This window comes from Monomorium pharaonis, chromosome 1 (assembly GCF_013373865.1).
Source record: "Monomorium pharaonis isolate MP-MQ-018 chromosome 1, ASM1337386v2, whole genome shotgun sequence".
NCBI lineage: Eukaryota > Metazoa > Arthropoda > Insecta > Hymenoptera > Formicidae > Monomorium > Monomorium pharaonis.
Genome location: NC_050467.1, coordinates 8,081,392 through 8,098,917, shown reverse-complemented (window position 1 = coordinate 8,098,917; position 17,526 = coordinate 8,081,392). Strand labels below are relative to the sequence as shown.

General features: G+C 40.1%; 2 protein-coding genes across 4 annotated transcripts in view; one reads left to right on the top strand and one right to left on the bottom strand.

The window, feature by feature from the left end:
* Window positions 1-17,526, bottom strand: part of LOC105837488 — a 253,276-nt gene that overhangs the window by 130,021 nt on the left and 105,729 nt on the right. The gene's annotated exons all lie outside the window — the stretch shown is intronic.
* Window positions 1-17,526, top strand: part of LOC105839750 (claspin) — a 73,927-nt gene that overhangs the window by 36,752 nt on the left and 19,649 nt on the right. For all 3 annotated transcript variants that reach the window (XM_028194076.2, XM_028194075.2, XM_028194074.2), the window contains 2 exons: window positions 9,879-10,019; window positions 13,798-14,006. In XM_028194076.2, coding sequence (XP_028049877.1) covers window positions 9,879-10,019; window positions 13,798-14,006 — 350 coding nt within the window. The remainder of the gene's footprint in view (window positions 1-9,878; window positions 10,020-13,797; window positions 14,007-17,526) is intronic.

Sequence of the window (17,526 nt, the reverse complement as noted above, 5' to 3'; positions counted from 1 at the left end):
TTGATTATACAATGCATAGTGTTATACTTATCTTCAAATTAGTCACAGCCGTATTTCCCTCCACGATGTAATCCACGATGTAATATGCAAATTATGCATAAAACTAAAAACTAATGGCGAATTCAGTTAGATGCACTAGTACGCATTAGTACGCACTGAGTACGCCCTCGTTTAGTGCAGTTTAGTTTTTTTCCATTCTGAATACAAGCCACTAGAATACGAAATACTAAATGAGGGCGCATTAGTGCGCACTGGTGCATCCAACCGAATTCGCCATAACTTCCCACTAACCTCGAATTGTCTCATTATAGACTATGTTTACACATCGGATTTTACAACATCGGAGTTATAAAACTGACTAACTACAACCATTCCTTGGAAGAATGGAATGGTTATAATTGGTCAGCTCTAGAAATATCAATGTTACTAAACCTGTTTAAGGGTGTCGTGTAAATGTAGTCATATACGTGAAACTCGTCGCGGATTAACCATTACCTCGACACGTGGACGGCACGGACGCGACCGTGTCACCAATCATGACACGTAATTTTTCATGTCCGTGTCAATTCGTAAATAAATAAAATCGTAAGTCATCTATCGCGCGGAAAGCAACAATACAAATCCCCACCATCTGTCCTAGGCGACGACGATTCTAATAACGACGTTTTATAAAAATATTTTTACTCTTGATGCTTGAAACTTTAAATCGCGATATCTTTGCTTGTAAGTCACGTAGCGGGAATATAAAAACACTTTTAAATTGAATGTAAATTGTGTATCCGATTTAGCAGATGCAAGCTATCCATTAAGCCTATTTAGAACTCAATCGATTTAGCCGTTGTTAAGAATCCAATAACGATGGAGTCTTGCAAACGGCGTCTCGCGTAATAGAGGCACGGTAGTGCCTCGCGTACATTTGGCGCGTACATTTACTACCGTGCTTTTTAATATTACTTTTATTTTTTTATTTTTGTTTACGTTGAGATTTTTATTATTTTAAAATGAATAACTAGTACCTCACATTTACTTACAACTTTTAAATATGTTTTCAGGATAATTGCAAATAATATTACTTATTAAATAATATTTATTTAATAATTTATTGTTTTTTTTATTTTTGTTATATACTTGTATATTTTCTTTATATATGTTTTGTACATAAAGAATTATTGTACACGTTTTGCTTGTTGCTCTTTATTTGCAATTTCGTGAACTATTGTCTAACTACTTTTGCTTTTTTGCTTCTTTTATTTCTTTTATTCTATCTTTTTTGAAGCAATGGATTTATTGATGAGACAAAATTGATTCCTTTTCCTATACTTATTTATAAATATTATTAAATATTAATAATTAATTATTAGTACATAATTACTTATTAAATAATATTAGAATTAAGAACCGTAATTGGAAAAATTTAAACAGTTTAGGGTTCTTGTATTTGTCAAGAATCCGAAACTGGAACAGTTCTCCAAATATTTTATTAAACCGTAATCGAAACCGGATCACAATTTGATTCAGTTCAGGTCTCTGGTTCCAAGATTGACGAATTTATCAGCGCGCTGTTTGCATGGCATAGATTATTATTTTCAACAATAAGATTGTTGTACACATGTGAAAATCCAGTGTTAACTCATCTTGGCAGTATTTCATATACATAGATAATTTTGATGAAGGGAAGTTTTTTTATCAAAAATGTTTCAAATAAAACTTGTGCGGTTTTTATTAAGTTTGATTTTCAGGAAATATTGGTTAAAAGTCACTTATATTATTAAGAACGTAATAATTGTTGAAACATTGTTCTATATTATTGTAAATGCTCATTTTCATTTTCTTACCACGCTAATAATAATAATAATAATAATAATAATAATAATAATAATAATAATAATAATAGTGTTGGGGGTAGTTCTCAAACGAGGCCCACTTTTGGCACTCAGACCGGGTCCATTGTGCCTCCCTGTCATTAGCTACGCTTTTTTCCAGAAGCGTAGCAGATCCTCTACAGGCAGCTAATCTGGTTCCAGAATGTCTGACCCCAGCAGGCGTGTTCTTGGTCCGATCAATGCTGGACAGTATCCAAGAATGTGGAGGCTAGTGTCCTCTTCTTCGCAACCTGCAGTCAGGCGTATCGCTATGACATAATTTATTCAGGTGGTAGTTAAGGTCGCCATGGCCCGTGAGTAGTTGCGTTGCAAGCCTGGCGTCCCTCCTGCCTAGAGATCTTATGCTCCTGGCCAGGTCCCTGCTAGGGCACTCCCCCAGCAAGTTCCTAGCCTGTCTGCATTTGACCTCTGTTTTTTTCCTCCAGTATTCAAGATGCTGGTCCCGGAGCCAGCTCCTGATCTTCCCTCTGCTCAGACAGAAGGAGACTCCAACAGCCGGCTCAGATCTCAACCTTATTTCGGCCGTCTCCTTAGCCAGCAAGTTTGCCATTTCGTTGTCCTTGATCCCCGAGTGCCCAGGGACCCATACTAGATTAACATTATTATCACTCGCCAGCTCATCCAGTACGCACTTGCAATCCCAGACTAGCCGCGAGTTAATTCTTGGACCCTCAAGCGCTCTAAGCGCCGTCTGACTGTCCGAGCAGATCTTGATGCGCCTTTCCACTCTATCAGACTAATAGGTTCTGGGTACATCTCATGATAGCACTTCCGCCTGGAAAACCGTAGCGTGTTTGCCAAGCGGAACGACGATTCCTGCTCGGTCGCGCTGGCAGTAAAGACCAGCTCCAGAGCGCGTGCTCGTTCTGGAGCCGTCCGTGAATCAGACGTCTCCTTTTTGAGGAACCGATCCCTTAAAGCCGTTCCACTCCCAGCGCCCGGGGAAGCTTATCCTGTACCTTTTTTTGAAGGTACGAATCACCGGCATCCTATTCTGTTCCATTGCAAAAATGGTACCCGATATGGTATCGGAAATCTCGTATGGAAGGCATCTGCCTTCGATCTTGATTTGCACCTCAGGCGGTAGGCCGCCGTCGCCACAGCTACCACTACCACCCGATCCAGAGGCTCGACGCCAAGCAGCACCCCTATCGCCGCTACTGGCGTGGTCCGCATGGCTCCCAGAGCCCTTCTTAGGACCAGAGCTCTGACGTGCTCCGGTGTTGATTTGGCGATCTTTTTCAGTACTCTTGGCCACCACACGACAGAAGCGTATAGTAGCCTAGGTCTGAGTATCGCCGTGTAAATCCAATGGACCATTTTCGGTTTAAGACCCCAAGTCTGCCCAAATGTTCTTCTGCATGTTCAGAAGTAAGAAGATACGCTCTTACAGCGGTTTTCGAGGTGTTCTTTCCATGTCGGCTTCCTATCCAGGATCACTTCTAGATATTTAGCCGACTCGGTTGAAACTAATCTTGTTTCCCTAAGGACCGGTCCTTCCACTGAGTTTACTTTGTACCTGCGAGTGGTATTTAAGGAAAGGAGTCGGTTTTCAGTGGATTCCATTGACCTTCACTATTTTCAATGATGCCGTTAACTGCCGCCCGAGCATGCCTCTGATCCAATCCACGATCCTTTCCGGCACGTTTCTGCGAGCAGCTTCCTCACACACCACCTCGTGCGGTGTGTTGTTGAAAGCCCCTTCTATGTCTAGAAAGGTGCCAACTACGTAGCCCTTTCTCTCCAAATGCTCCTCGATGAATACAGTGGAGTGAAGCGTTGATTCTGTGGAGTATTCCGTACGATACGCGTGCTGATTCACATGCAGCGGATGTTGCAGTAGAACCATGTCGCGTATGTAGACATCCAGCCTTTCCAACGTCTTAAGAAGAAAAGACGTCAGGCGGATTGTAATCCGTTCTTCCCGCTTTGGGGATGAACACAACTCTCATCTGCCTCCAAGCTCTAGGCGTATAGTCCAGTGCTAAGCAAGCCCTCAGCGTCCGCGTGAGCGGTTCGATAATCTGCTCTAGCCCTTTCTGAAGAAGGGCCGGAAAGACCCGATCCCAGCCTATTTGAAGAACTTGAAAACTTCTACAGTCCATTTGACCTTGTTAGGCCTAACGATTTCTGCCGCAAGAGACCAACCCTCCCCTCGTGTCCTGCGCCGATTTGAAGTTTTCTACTGGATGTCTTCCTCCGGATCTCCACGGAAGCCCGGAAAGTTTGACTCCAGCAAGTGGATCAGGCATTGCTCCCCAGTCACCATTGTTCCGTCGTTGAGCTGAATGACCTCTAGAGTCGCGTCCCGATCCCTGGCCAAGATCCTGCCGAGCCTAGCGGCTTCAGGTATCCCCCCCCACCGACTTGCACAATTTTCTCCAGCTTTCCTTCTTGGCCTCTGCTACAGAATCTCTATAGGCTTTCTGAGTCTTCCCATGAAGGTTCCAATCAGCTTGGCGGCCCGTGTACCAAGCACGACGTGCCGCATCTCTGAGCTCCTGCAGCTTGGGGTTCCACCAGGAGACTTTTTTGGTATTTTTCACCGTCCTTTCTGGACAGTTCTTAAAGCTGCCAACTCTTTGCAGGTGCTCGACGCACAGCTCGATCTCTTATAAGGTCCCATGTCTTTTAGGAAACTTCCTAAGACCGACGGCCAGGTCTTCACGAAATGAGTCCCAGTCCGTCTTCCTTGGGTCCCTCACAGTCATCACTTTTACTTGCAGCTTTGCAAACCTAAAGGTGATTTGTCTGTGATTCGACAATGAGGGTTTATTAGAGATCTTTTAGTCGGTCATCTTTTGCGCTAACTGTCTTGAACGGACGGTTAGGCCTAGAACCTCCTTTCTCACCACAGTGACAAAAGTAGGTTCCCCACCTCTGTTAAGAATCTTTAGGTCGGTGGACACTAGAAACTCCAACAGCTTTTCACCTTTCCCATTGGTATCCGTGGTCCCCCACACCTTGTGGTGCGCATTTACATTGCACCCTAGGATGAGGGGAAGCCACTCCCTTTGGCAGAATTCCACCAGATCAACTACCCGGTTTGACGGCAGCGGATTGTCCTCTCCGTACGGGAGATAGCTCGACGCCACCACTACTCTTTTTCTGGCTCCGTTCCCGTTGATGATCTCGATCTCAACCACCACCAAGTCCTTATAACAACAATTCGGCAGCAGCTGGGTTTTCAACCCTTTAACGGCCATGCAGGCCTTGGGTCGATCTTTATGCGGAGGCCTGAACAGCTTTCCGCATTCCGCCAGACCTCTAATACAACCCCGGACTAGCTAAGGTTCTTGTCTTAGCGATATGGCTGTATGCACCCTAGCTTGGCGCCTGGCAAGAACAGCCGAGGCTCCTTTACTATGGTGCAAGTTGATTTGGGTGAAGCCCACCCTGGTCAAGCCTATTATGAAGATGAGAACCTTTGGGTCGGGCTTTTCTCTACCCGTCCCTGCTTCCTTCTGGGATGTCCTAGTCACCTTGAATGTGACCCGGTTTATCTCAAGATGAAGCTTAAAGCCCAGCGTCTTGAGTCTATTGACGCTGAACTGGGTAATGCCGAAAATGAGGTTTCCACCTTCACAGGTAGCCCCCACATTCTTGGCATAGACACGCTAGCCCGAGGTGATGATACCCGGATTCTGCCGCTTCTACAGCCCCAGGACCGCAGCCGCACTCACGGTTGGCCTCGGGACCCACACCGCAGCCCCGTACCGTCTGCAGCACCTCCAGTCCCATCACCCTGAGCCTGGCGCCCTCCCATGGCATGGGAGGCCGCCGATTCGGCTTTCCAGCTATTTCAGTGATTCTGCATCCGCGCACCTCACAACCGCAGGCCCCGCCCTCAGAGTGGTGCTGTCGAATCTGAGCAGAATATCCTCTCGGATCCTCTGGATTTCCTTGAAGACCGCAACCCTCAGCTGTGACAACTGCTCAGCAGTCATCACAACATCGGGGTACACCTCCGCGACAATCACCCTCGTTAGGGGGTCCGCGGCGTCAACGTAAGCAACGTCTTCTGGACCCTGCTTCTTTTTCGCTCCTTCCGCCAATTGTAGGGTTTTTCCGGCGTTTATTGCCGGAGTTCCCCTGAGCCCCCACAACCGGCGTCCGGGGGATATTTGAGGACGAGGAAGAGGTCCCCGGAATGGCCCGAGCCTGAGCCTGAGCCTGAGCCTGAGCCTTCCCCTTCCGCTCCCGAGCCCTTCTCCACTTTGCGGCTCCGGAGTTTTTTTTGCGAAGATTTTCTTCCTTCGCCGATTCGTCCATTGCAGCTTCGGTGCCCCGCTCGGCACTCGAAACCGCTCCTTTTCCCCTCGCGGTCTCGATGCTTCCCGTGCCCCTAGGGGTTCGTTCGGCTCCTGATCCCGCTTCTTCCACCCTTCCGGAGTCCTTGGGCGAAGCCTGCATTTAGGTGTTTTCAGTGAGTGTTAAAGTTTTGAAATTTTCCATCTCCATTTTGTTCCCACGAGCAGCTAGGGAAATATACGGTCCAACCACGCAGAGCTCCGCATGCGTTGATAAGGCTAAATACTCTGGGGTTTTACCTGGTCCTCCAGAGGCATCGTTCGAGACATTGCTCCCCCAGTGCCACGCAGCTCTCGCCACAATAGCTTTCAGCTTGGCTTAGGTTGAGTTGGTCCGCGGTATCGGCTTTTCCCACCCCTGCGCAGGGTTTTACGCTTGCTGGAGCAGGTTATATAACCGTTACTACTTGGGCGGTCCGTTCCGGCACGCGGGGGTTTAGGCCCGGACCGGGGTTTCCCACCCGGGCGTCTTCCTATCCGCTACCCGGAGATGCGCCCACTAGGCACTCAATCCACGGATCTTACCACGTTATTGATACATGATTTTTATGGTTGAGCGAACGATATCAATGTTATTATATCTTAAGATTAATTTGGTCCAACTCGAAGATTCTCGGAGATCTCCTAAATCTCCGAACGCTCAATGAATTGCCGGTATCGGTATCGGGAAAAGTGACGAAAGGTTACTTTGGTCTATACTATTGCCTCGAGCACTCGATAATACGGACTGGGCAACAGTCGCCAAATAAGAGGCATCAATATAAATGATTGTATAGATTGTGTAGATAGGATTTAAAGTGCACACTAAGTATTCTAATAGAAGAAGGAGAGTTGAGGATAATGGAATTAAGAACGAGGTTAAAGGATTGAGTACGAGACAAGGTAGAAGGAGATCCAACAAGTAACGACGCTGACTTGGTAGGATTTAGCGATAGACCATTTGAAGTTGCCCATTCTGCAATACACTGAAGATCGCAATTTAACAAGTTGGCAGTAGAGGCAGATTCAGATGCGGAAAAGGACTTGACAAGTAATACATCATTAGCGTACATGTAAATCTTAGATTCCAATGGAAGTAAGGATAGGTTGTGACGGTTCGCCTTTCCCGAACGCCTCGGACAGGCTCGCCGGGTACCAGGATTCGAGAGAAAGGGGGAAACCAACTTGCGCACACCGATGTTAAAGTAATAAGTCTTTATTCGAAGCCTTAGCCTAACTTACATATTTCTTATGCTACCTTATACTACTTATACTACCTATATTACTTAGTTTATGCGGGTATATACAGCAATGTATAGCTTAACCTAGTGACGTCAGTCGGACGGGAGCGCGCTAGTGCGCAGCACCTTAGAACGCGGTCGCGACCCGTGGTCGCCGGCGAGAACCGGCGGGCAGGGCGGTCAGGTAACCTGCCCCGTTGGAGATGACAAGGATGGCCGAATGCCGGCAAGAACCGGGCGGCAGAACGGCCAGGTGGCCTGCTCCGTCGGCGGATACAAGGATAGCCGAATGCCGGCGAGAACCGGGCGGCAAAACGGCCAGGTGGCCTGCTCCGTCGGTGGATACAAGGATGGCCAAATGCCGTCAAGAACCAGGCGGCAGAACGGCCAGGTGGCCTGCTCTGTTGGCGCAACAAGGATAGCCGAATGCCGGCGAGAACCGGGCGGCAGAACGGCCAGGTGGTCTGCTCCGTCGGCGGACATAAGGATAGTCAAATGCCGGCGAGAACCGGGCGTCAGAGTGGTCCGGAGACCTACTCAGTCGACAGGACGGGACTGGTGCTCGGTCCGGATCGAGCTCGGCTTTTATACCCATCGGGGCGATCCCCACGCGCTCCCAGCCGCGTGGTGGGATCGGTTCCCGACGGGGATACTAGACTTTCGGGAGGGGCGTCCGTGGACGCCGAGTCCCTTGGTGGGGCGGATGGTCGGCCCGGGACTCAGTGACGTATCGTCACAAGGTTAGCTACAAAAATATTGAAAAGTAGCGGGCCAAGGATGGATTCTTGAGGAACACCCGAGGGAACGGAACACTACGAGGGAGCGAGTACTTAGGAAGAGGATCACAAATCAAGACACTTTGAGAACGTTCGGAAAGATAGGAACGCATGAAAGACAAGGTTGAGTGTGACAGTCCGTAATATTCGAGCTTAGCAAGAAGTAATTCATGATTTACGGTATCAAAAGCTTTGGAAAAATTAAGTGCAATAAGGGATGACACCGAGCTATTGTCGAGAGACTGTAGAATAGAATTAGTCATGTGTAGAAGTAATGTGATGGTACTATGGAATTTACGGAATTTTGACTGGAAAACTGGGATAGCGTTTACACCATTAAGAAAAGAGTTGAGTTGATTACAACAGATATGTTCCAGTATTTTAGAAAGAAAGGGTTGAAGAGAAATCGGACGAAAGAAGGAAGGTGAGGAAGGATTGCGATTTTTAGGTAAAGGAATAACTGTGACGTGTTTTCAGGAAGAGAGGAAGGTATTTGATAAAGAGAAGTTTGTATAGAAGGTGATCGAGACATTGAGGAATACAGAGGAAAAGCATGAGATCAGAGAGATCGTAGGGACCTGACGTTAGTTTTATCTTTAATAAAATATGATATAAATCAGACAAGGATACAGGACTAAAATGGAATAAAAGCGAGAAATCAAATTTGGAGTCGAGAAAGGAAGATAAAGAGAAAGAACAGGAAGAAGGCGGGAAAGAGTTAATGAAATAATCATTTAGGATAGCAAGATTTTGAAGATGCACAGGGATATAACGTGCAGGAGAGCACCGTTCACCGACATGAGTAAGATTACGCCGGAACTGCCGAGGAGAAAGGGAAGGACTAAGAAAAGATTGCTTCTCTTTGCGAATGGTAGAAGTTGTAAGATTTTGCAGTGTGTAACGATGCCAGTCAGATAAAAATTTTGAGCGCTGATATTTTAACAGAGAGCGATTTTTTATATTTATAAGTTTATGTACGGCTGAAGTGATCCAGGGGGCAATCGGTTTATTGATGCACTTAGCTGACGGCGCAAGACGTTTGAACATGAACATAATGGATGATGTAAAAAAATATACTTTTTTATCAACAGTAGCATCATAGATTCTCGACCAGTTTATGGCATTCAATTCCGTGGATAGCAATTCGTCAGGTATACTGAGTAGATTATGTCTCAATAAAAGTTCCTACCGTGACGATAGGGCTTTGGAAGAGCCAAAAAGGCATAGATCATTAGATACAATGATTACTATAGACACAATGATTACTAATGTCAAATGATTCGCTCACACCCGACTTGAAAACATCAATGCTAGATGAAAGTAGAATTAAATCCAAAAGAGAAAAGGCAAAAATGTCTTTATCTTTGAAGGGTGGTTTTACCCCTTTAAACCGTTTATAAGCTTAAACAAAAAATTTCTAAATTTATGTATTACCTCTTCTACATTTATGTTAAGTTTTATTAAAATCAGAATTTTTGGGTTTGCGAGGTTCTCTTGTGAGTTATTTTGTAAAAATATCGAGTTTTCTTAATATTCTTAATTGATTGCAACAATAAATCGTAATATAATATAAATTTAGTTTTTTCAGAAATCAATTCACTATAATAAATGTGGTGCATTTAACAATGTAACTAAAAGTTGTACAAAAAGTATAAAAAATGTTTAAAATACATTATTTTTTTGTTACAGGTTGAAAACTATCGGACTTTAATAGATTCTGAATCAGAAGAAGAAAAACAAAATGACGAAACTGAAACTAACACTCTAATTACATCTGAAGAAACGTCTGAAAGTAAGAACGCAAAAAAGAAGTTAATTAAGAAGAGAAAGGTAAGTATACGCAAAAAGATAAAATTCAAAAAAAATTGCAATTTTTTATTTTAAAAAACCTGGAAAAAGGTTGTAATAGTAACCCAGATAGCATGTTGAAGCATTAGTCATATCTTAAAGATGACTTGAAAATGTCTTTAAATCATGCTGAAAAGCATCTTTCATAGATGTTTCATGATCTGATTTTAGACATGCGTGCTGTCTGAGTGAAGTATTAGTGTGTATTCTTAATTTGCTGGAAAAATAAAAGTGAGGAAGAAATCTCCCTTTTTTTACTTTTTCAAAAGATAGGGAAAAATATAATTGTGATAATAACAGTAAATTTTATTGATAAATTACCTATTAAAAGAAGTTTTAAAACTATTAACATAGAGTGTACTTATAACAAAGGTGACATTAATTCTTTGTGGTCACGTGAGTTCAGTAAACCCCAAAAAAGTTTAGCACTCTATATCCGAGTCATTATTTAAAAATTGCGAATTTATTTTTTTTATGTTAAAATCAAATTTTCAAAATTTACTACTAGAAAGTATGAATATTTTAGAACAATAATTCATGTTTATTTAGATAATACTAATATTAAACTAAAATTTTAAAACCGATTGACTTTATAGTTTTTAAGAAAATAAAAAGGTTAAAGTTTCGATTAGATCGGCCTTTTGATTTTTTTGAAACTATGTTCTTGCGTATTTTGATGCGTTGATTATGGATATGATAGTGAAATTTTATTTTCAAGGCGAAAACCATGAAAAAACCATAAAAACCGTGGTTTTTTCATTTATTTCTGTAAATAATAAGAATTTTGAAAAATATTTCAGATAAAAGTTGTAGATTGAAACGTACATTTTATGATCTATTAATTTTTGCCATAAAGATAATAGTTTTTGAGAAAAACAATGTTAAATGTTCAAAATTTTATATAATAACTTGTTCAATACAAATTAAGTTTTATTAGTTAATTTCAAAGCTAAACTTTTGTATTTGACTCTTTCGATTTTGATGAAATTTTACAGGTGTGTAGTATTTACTAAATGTAGTCAAATGTCACAAAAGCAAATATACGGAAACGGTTAATTTTTGAAATATTTAATTTTTTATTATATGCGGTTTTTACTTTTTAACACAAAACAGGGTCCACTCTTTTTTGCTTTAGAAGCGAAATATGACGTTATATTGTGTATAACTTGTTTGTTTTGATATTTTTAACGTAAAACGAGATTTATTTCTTTTTGCTTTGTGAGCGAAATGACGTTGTAATGGCCATGGAGATCCAATTGATTATATTGCGATGTCAGATTTGAAATTGTGGCCAAACAGTGACTTAAAATTGAGTTAGGTAAGGGTTAGGAAAAAATACGGGTGCGAGAGAGGGGCACGCATTTTCTGTACCACATGGGGTTTTCGATTTTACATGCGAAGCGAGATTTAGTCACACTTTCCCCTCTACTTACAGACCGAAACGACGATTACACTTGTACTGTACCACACGGGTTTGCGACTTTCCATGCGAAGCGAGGTCTATCCACACCTTCCCTTTACTTACAGAGCGAAACGACGTCCACGCATTATCGGAGGTCTCCTCTGAACTGAATAATTACCTTTTTTAATATTTTAATTTTTTGGGGTAGTTTGAGTAAGCATTGAAATTAACTTATAAAACTCGATTTATGTTGGATGATTTATATGAAGTTTTAAACATTTAACGTTGTTTTTTTCAAAAACTATTATTTTTATGGTAAAAATCTATGAGACATAAAATGTGCATTTTGATGAAATCTATAAATTTATCTGAAATATTTTTTGAAATTTTTATTAGTTAGGGAAATAAGTGAAAAAAACCATAATTTTTATGGTTTTTTATGGTTTTCTCCATGAAAATCAAATTTGCGCCAATTTTTATTATCATATTTGTAATCAGTCAAAATATGTAAAAATGCATAGTTTTTAAAAAATCAGACATTCGACCTAATCGGAACTTTATCCAATAAAAATTTGATTGTTTACGTATTATTTTTTTTGTCAAAATAAAAAAATCTCAATATGGCAAGTAAAAATAAAAACATAGGCTGGAGTCCGTTATACTCCGGTGTGATTATATAGAACTTTTTGACGGTATGGCCACGAAAGGTTTAGAGAAAAAAATCTTTAAAAAAACTTGGAGAAATACTGCAAAAAAAACTTGAAAAAAACTCCAAATTTCTAAAATTTTCCCAGGCTAAAACAAGTAATTATGCACAATAAGGGCCTCTCCGATTTCAATGACCTTGATATATGTTGTCAAGGACATTGTTTTAAATAATGTACCAAAAATTTTAATTGTTACTTATTATTTATTAAAAAGTTTTACAATAAAATCTTTTTTTAATATTATGGCAACTATGTATACATTCTCTGAAGAATGAAAATGATAAAAATTATTTTCTTTTATTATTGTAAATGTTTTAGTTAGCGCTTGTCCTTTATAAAAAAAATTTATTAAGAAATCGATGTAATTTATATATACACAAAATTTAAAATGTAAAAATTTTATATGAGTTCTTACCACAGACATAATATATCTAGACTGAGCATTGTGGGAGTAGGGGTAAAGTTCAGAGGGAAAAGGCTAGCATGCTTTGAGTCATACCTTTCTCTCTTGTTTGCGCATGCGTACAAGTGCAAAAGGTGGTCTCGCGCATGCGCACAAGTGCAAAAGGTGGACTTTGCACTTGTACACGCGAACGAGAGAGAAAGATATGACCTAAACTTTAGGTATGCATTTCGTGAGAAAGGACCATAGACATTATATATCTAGAATAAACATTACGGGAATAGGAGTAAGATTTAGAGGGAAAATGCTTTAGGTCCTAAAGCATGTTAGCATTTTCCCTCTGAATCTTACTCCTATTCCCGTAATGTTTATTCTAGATATATAATGTCTATGGTCCTTTCTCACGAAATGCATACAAAAAGTTGTTTGAATTTCAAATGTGCACGTATTTTATGACATTGATGAGACTACTAACAGTCTTTCGTCGGTGTTTAAGGATCTCGATTTATATGGAAAGTTGTGAAATTATGTAGTACAGAAAACGCATGGACAGGGGAGTGCGCCCTTTTCTCTTCTCAGTAATTTTTTCTAACTTTAACCCAACCAATTTTAAGTCGCTATTTGGCCACAATTTCAAATCTAACATCGCAACGTGGTCAATTAGATATTTACGGCCAAATAGCGACTTAAAATTGGTTGGGTTAAAATTAGGAAAAATTACGGAAAAGGAGTGCAGGGGGAGGGGCAGAGCCTTTTTTTCTTGACTTTCCATGTAAAATGATATCCTTAAACATCGACCAGAGACTGTTAATAGTTTCGTCGATGTCATAAAATACGTGCACGTTTGAAATTCGCGCGAAAATTTTTTGTATCCACTTGTGCCCTCTGTTCATGCTCATATCGCTACTTTTCGTAAAATCAAAATTATGCTTTAAGAATGATAATATTTATTAAACTTTTATTGTAAAAAACTTTAATAAATGACGAGTGACGATTAAAACTTTTTGTACATTTTTCAGAACAGTATCCTAGGTTGCCCTTATTGTGTATAATTATCAACAATTATACTGTTCAAGATTTGTAATTCTGAATGTTAACGTTATGACCTATTATCTTCTTTTTTTATATCCATTAAGTGTTCCGATATACACTAGTTTAGTGGACAACACTAATGTGATTCCTACATTATAGCAATTAATATAAAATAAAATTTTTTGAATTATTGACCATTTTGATTTTATAATGTAGGGATCTATAAGAGCTTCTAAGGACGAGGCAATGCGCCAGATACACAGCGAAACTCAACGTTTATTAAGAGAGACAGAAATTTCTTTACCATATCACAGGCCAAAACAGCGTACATTACAAGAATTCTTGAATAGAAAAAAAATATCAGCTGCTCTTCCGAAAGCACCTTCGATAGCTGCGAAACTCAAGATGTCTTCTGCGATAGTAAAGTAAATATTTGCATATAGATGATCAATTATAATTATAATCAGAATTGGTTATAATACCAAGTAATTAGTTAATAATTTTTTACTTAAATGTTTGACTTTTAAATGTTTGACTGTTGTTGACTTTTAAATGTTTAATGAGTTATTTTTATAGCAAACATTAACTTATTAACTTTTTTTAAGTTAAAAATGCAAAAAAATTATAAAAGAAAGAAATAGATTCTCTGAAAAAACTATTATTTTATATATGGACTTAATTTACAAATAAAATAATTTATTTGATAATCTTAGTTTTGTTACCCATTTAAAGGGTAATGAAACTGGCAAGGGATCATTTTACATTGTCCGGGATGAAATAAAAAGCTACTGTTATTAATGGATTAAGCATGTGTCAAAACGAAATTGTGTATAATATTAATTCTCACAGTGCACTAGAATCCGAGTAATCAAATAGCATAAAAGCTATAATTGTTACTTTCGAGTCATATAACTCGATCTCCGCGGCAGCGTCCCTCCCCTGTCACTGCGGATTCGCGCCGAACGCGAAAAACGCGAAGCGAGCGGGAACTTCCGGGAGAATTGTGGCAAGTGTAGAGCATTTAGTTTAAGTTTCTTTATTTTCTCCGTCTTTTGTCAACGCGGACGAGCACCAGGAGTTCGTAAGAGCGGCAACTGCGGAAGCGGAGAGAGTACTGTGTGGTACTGTGTCCCGATTGAGACAGAAATCTATTGGACGGAAGAAGAAGAAGAAGCGTGCATACTCGTATCGGAGACAGACGTGCTCCGGTGCCCTCGTTTTTGGAAGAACGATCTCTCGATATTGGGGGACGAGCTGTACCCGGAGGGCCGCTCTGTGACGAAGGAGAGAACGACGAGCCAGGAGGGAGTTATCGGTGGCCTTTGTTGTTCGCGTCGATCTTTTGTGAAGCCACTGGCTGGCGAGCCACCCCGTCCTCGTTCTGAATCCGACGCGGGTTAGCGTTGCGTCAGCCACGGGGCGACCTCGCGATTTTGGTATATCGTCAGATTCAAGCGAGAGGGACCGTATCGCGTATTGTGGCCAAGGAGGAGAACGGATTTCGTCGGCGGTTCCCCCAGGAAGTTAGCGACCGCGTGCGCCGCAAAGCCCTCTCCCGTGTAAGTCGTGTTATGCCGCGTGGAAAAAGTAGTCCTCGCGGATACCGTTCGTGAGTGTTGTGTTGCGCGAGTATTTTTTGTCAAGATCGGTGTCGGGAAGATCGAGCGGTGCAAGCCGAATATTGGGGAGCGCGTGCCAACACTCTCGCGACTTCGCGTCCGCGATCTATTGCTGCCGGGATTGTCGGCACGTCTCGGTCGCCCGTGACAAATTGTAATCGATCTATCGTGCGTAATCGACTTCGCGTTCGCGCGCTACTGAATGCTCAGAATTATCGATGTGTTATTTGTGCGTGCTACTTTCATCTTATAGATTCTTCTATCTTTTTTATTTTTATTATTGCATAAATACATTCTTGTTACTTGTGTCTATGCCTTGTGTCGCTAAGATTACTTGGTTCTTTGTCGTGTTCCGCGCTGTCTTTGTCGGGCGCGCCTCTATCATCGACATCGCACCTCTGTCCCTTTGCCGTTAAGACGAGCTAGCCGTTTTTCGCGCGGGGATTAAGGTTGCCCTTGGATTTCACGAATCGACGTGTCGTTGTGCACGTCTGGCGCCCAATATTTGTATCGGTGCACAACCGAGATTCGTGCGCGAAATATCTGGCATTTGGGCTGTCTTGGCCTTTGTCGTCTTTGTTGTTTTTGAACGCGGCTTTTTCACGCAGAGGAAAGAGCCATGACAATGTATAAGTGAAATATATATAATATAAGTGTAATGGGGTATTAGGGATGCGCGATATATATCGGTATTTTAGGTATCGATATTTTTGTTCGTAATATATCGACATTTTATTCGATATTTTATAGAATAATATATTGGTATTTTGATATCATTTTCATTAATATTGATCGGCGATATGTATTAGGGACTTTAAATTAGCAATACATTATTTAACTGTAATTACAACGTGCTCTCGAAAAGACTTTTCTCTAAGGCTGGATTAATAATAATGCCAAATAGAAATTGGTTAACGCTGCAGCATTTTCAAGAACTCTTATTTTTATGTTCTTTATCGTTGAAAGAATAGAATTTCTAAAATTACTTTTATAAACGGTTTATGTATAAAAATGTTTCTTATGTGTAAAAAGTAAGTGAAAGTTGTATAAATTAATATAATAAAATTGTCAATCTGTGCATTATTAAATTTAAATGATTTATTTAAATATATATTTTTTTAGTAATTATAATTTTTATTTTTAAACATTTAATCGATATTTGAATATATCGATATATTAATTCTATATTACACATACGATATTTGTAATTTTGATAATATTTATATAACAATATCGGTATTAAAAGTAAATATCGCACATTCTTACCCCAAAGTTAAAATTTTGTTATGAACTGAACCAGAAACGTATTAGGGATTGGATGGCAATAAATCGCGGATCAATTTGCTCGACAAGCAGAAAGTTCTATATGTACACGCGCAGGAATTGTGTTGCTCGGCGATTACTCACACACATGAGGCACTATATGTGTCTGGGCGCGCGGAGGAGACGGAGAGATGGGGACGAACGAAAAAAGTGAGGATCGCGCCGATGTTGCATCCTTTACTAACGTCGTACGTTTGAAAAGGATAGAGATATGATGAGTTAAAAGACGTGATACCGATTCGCCATGTGTTGCGCTTTCTTTTTTCTTTAAGAAGGGGTGTCCGAGTGCATGAAAGGCCGATATTTATTCTATTAGCATATCATTCATTACCTTACATCAGTCATTACCTTATATTGTAAGCAAAAAATCTAATTGTTTATATTTATTGAAATGGACAGTATTTTAATGTATATATCACCATATATATATATATATATATATATATATATATATATATATATATACACAAAAAGTTTTCACAGTTTGCATTAACAAAGACAGTGTGTACATGTACATCGGAAACATCATATGCAAGAAGTTTATTATTTTTACTAATTTTTACTTTTATTTTTATTTTTATTGATTTATATATTTTTTATATGCTTTAGATGTGAAATTTATTAATTAATGATATACAGGGTGTACGAAAAGTATCGAAACCATTTAATATTTCAAAAAATATGCAGTTTTGAAAAAAATGTTTCATATAAAAGTTATAAGATTTTATTTGATGCATTATGTGACATTATATTATTGTAATCTTGAAGAACGTTTCCAAGCCCAAATAAAGTTCATTTAAAAATTTGTGATCGTCAACCGCCATTTTTTATTACATATTCTTGTACTTTATCTTGATAGCTTTTAAAAATCCTATATTTAAATATTTTTTACTCAAGTACTTTTTGAGTTATACGACTTGGAAGTACAATTTAGCTTTTATGCTATTTGATTACTCGAATCCTAGTGCACTATGAGAATTAATATTGTACAAATTTTGTTTTG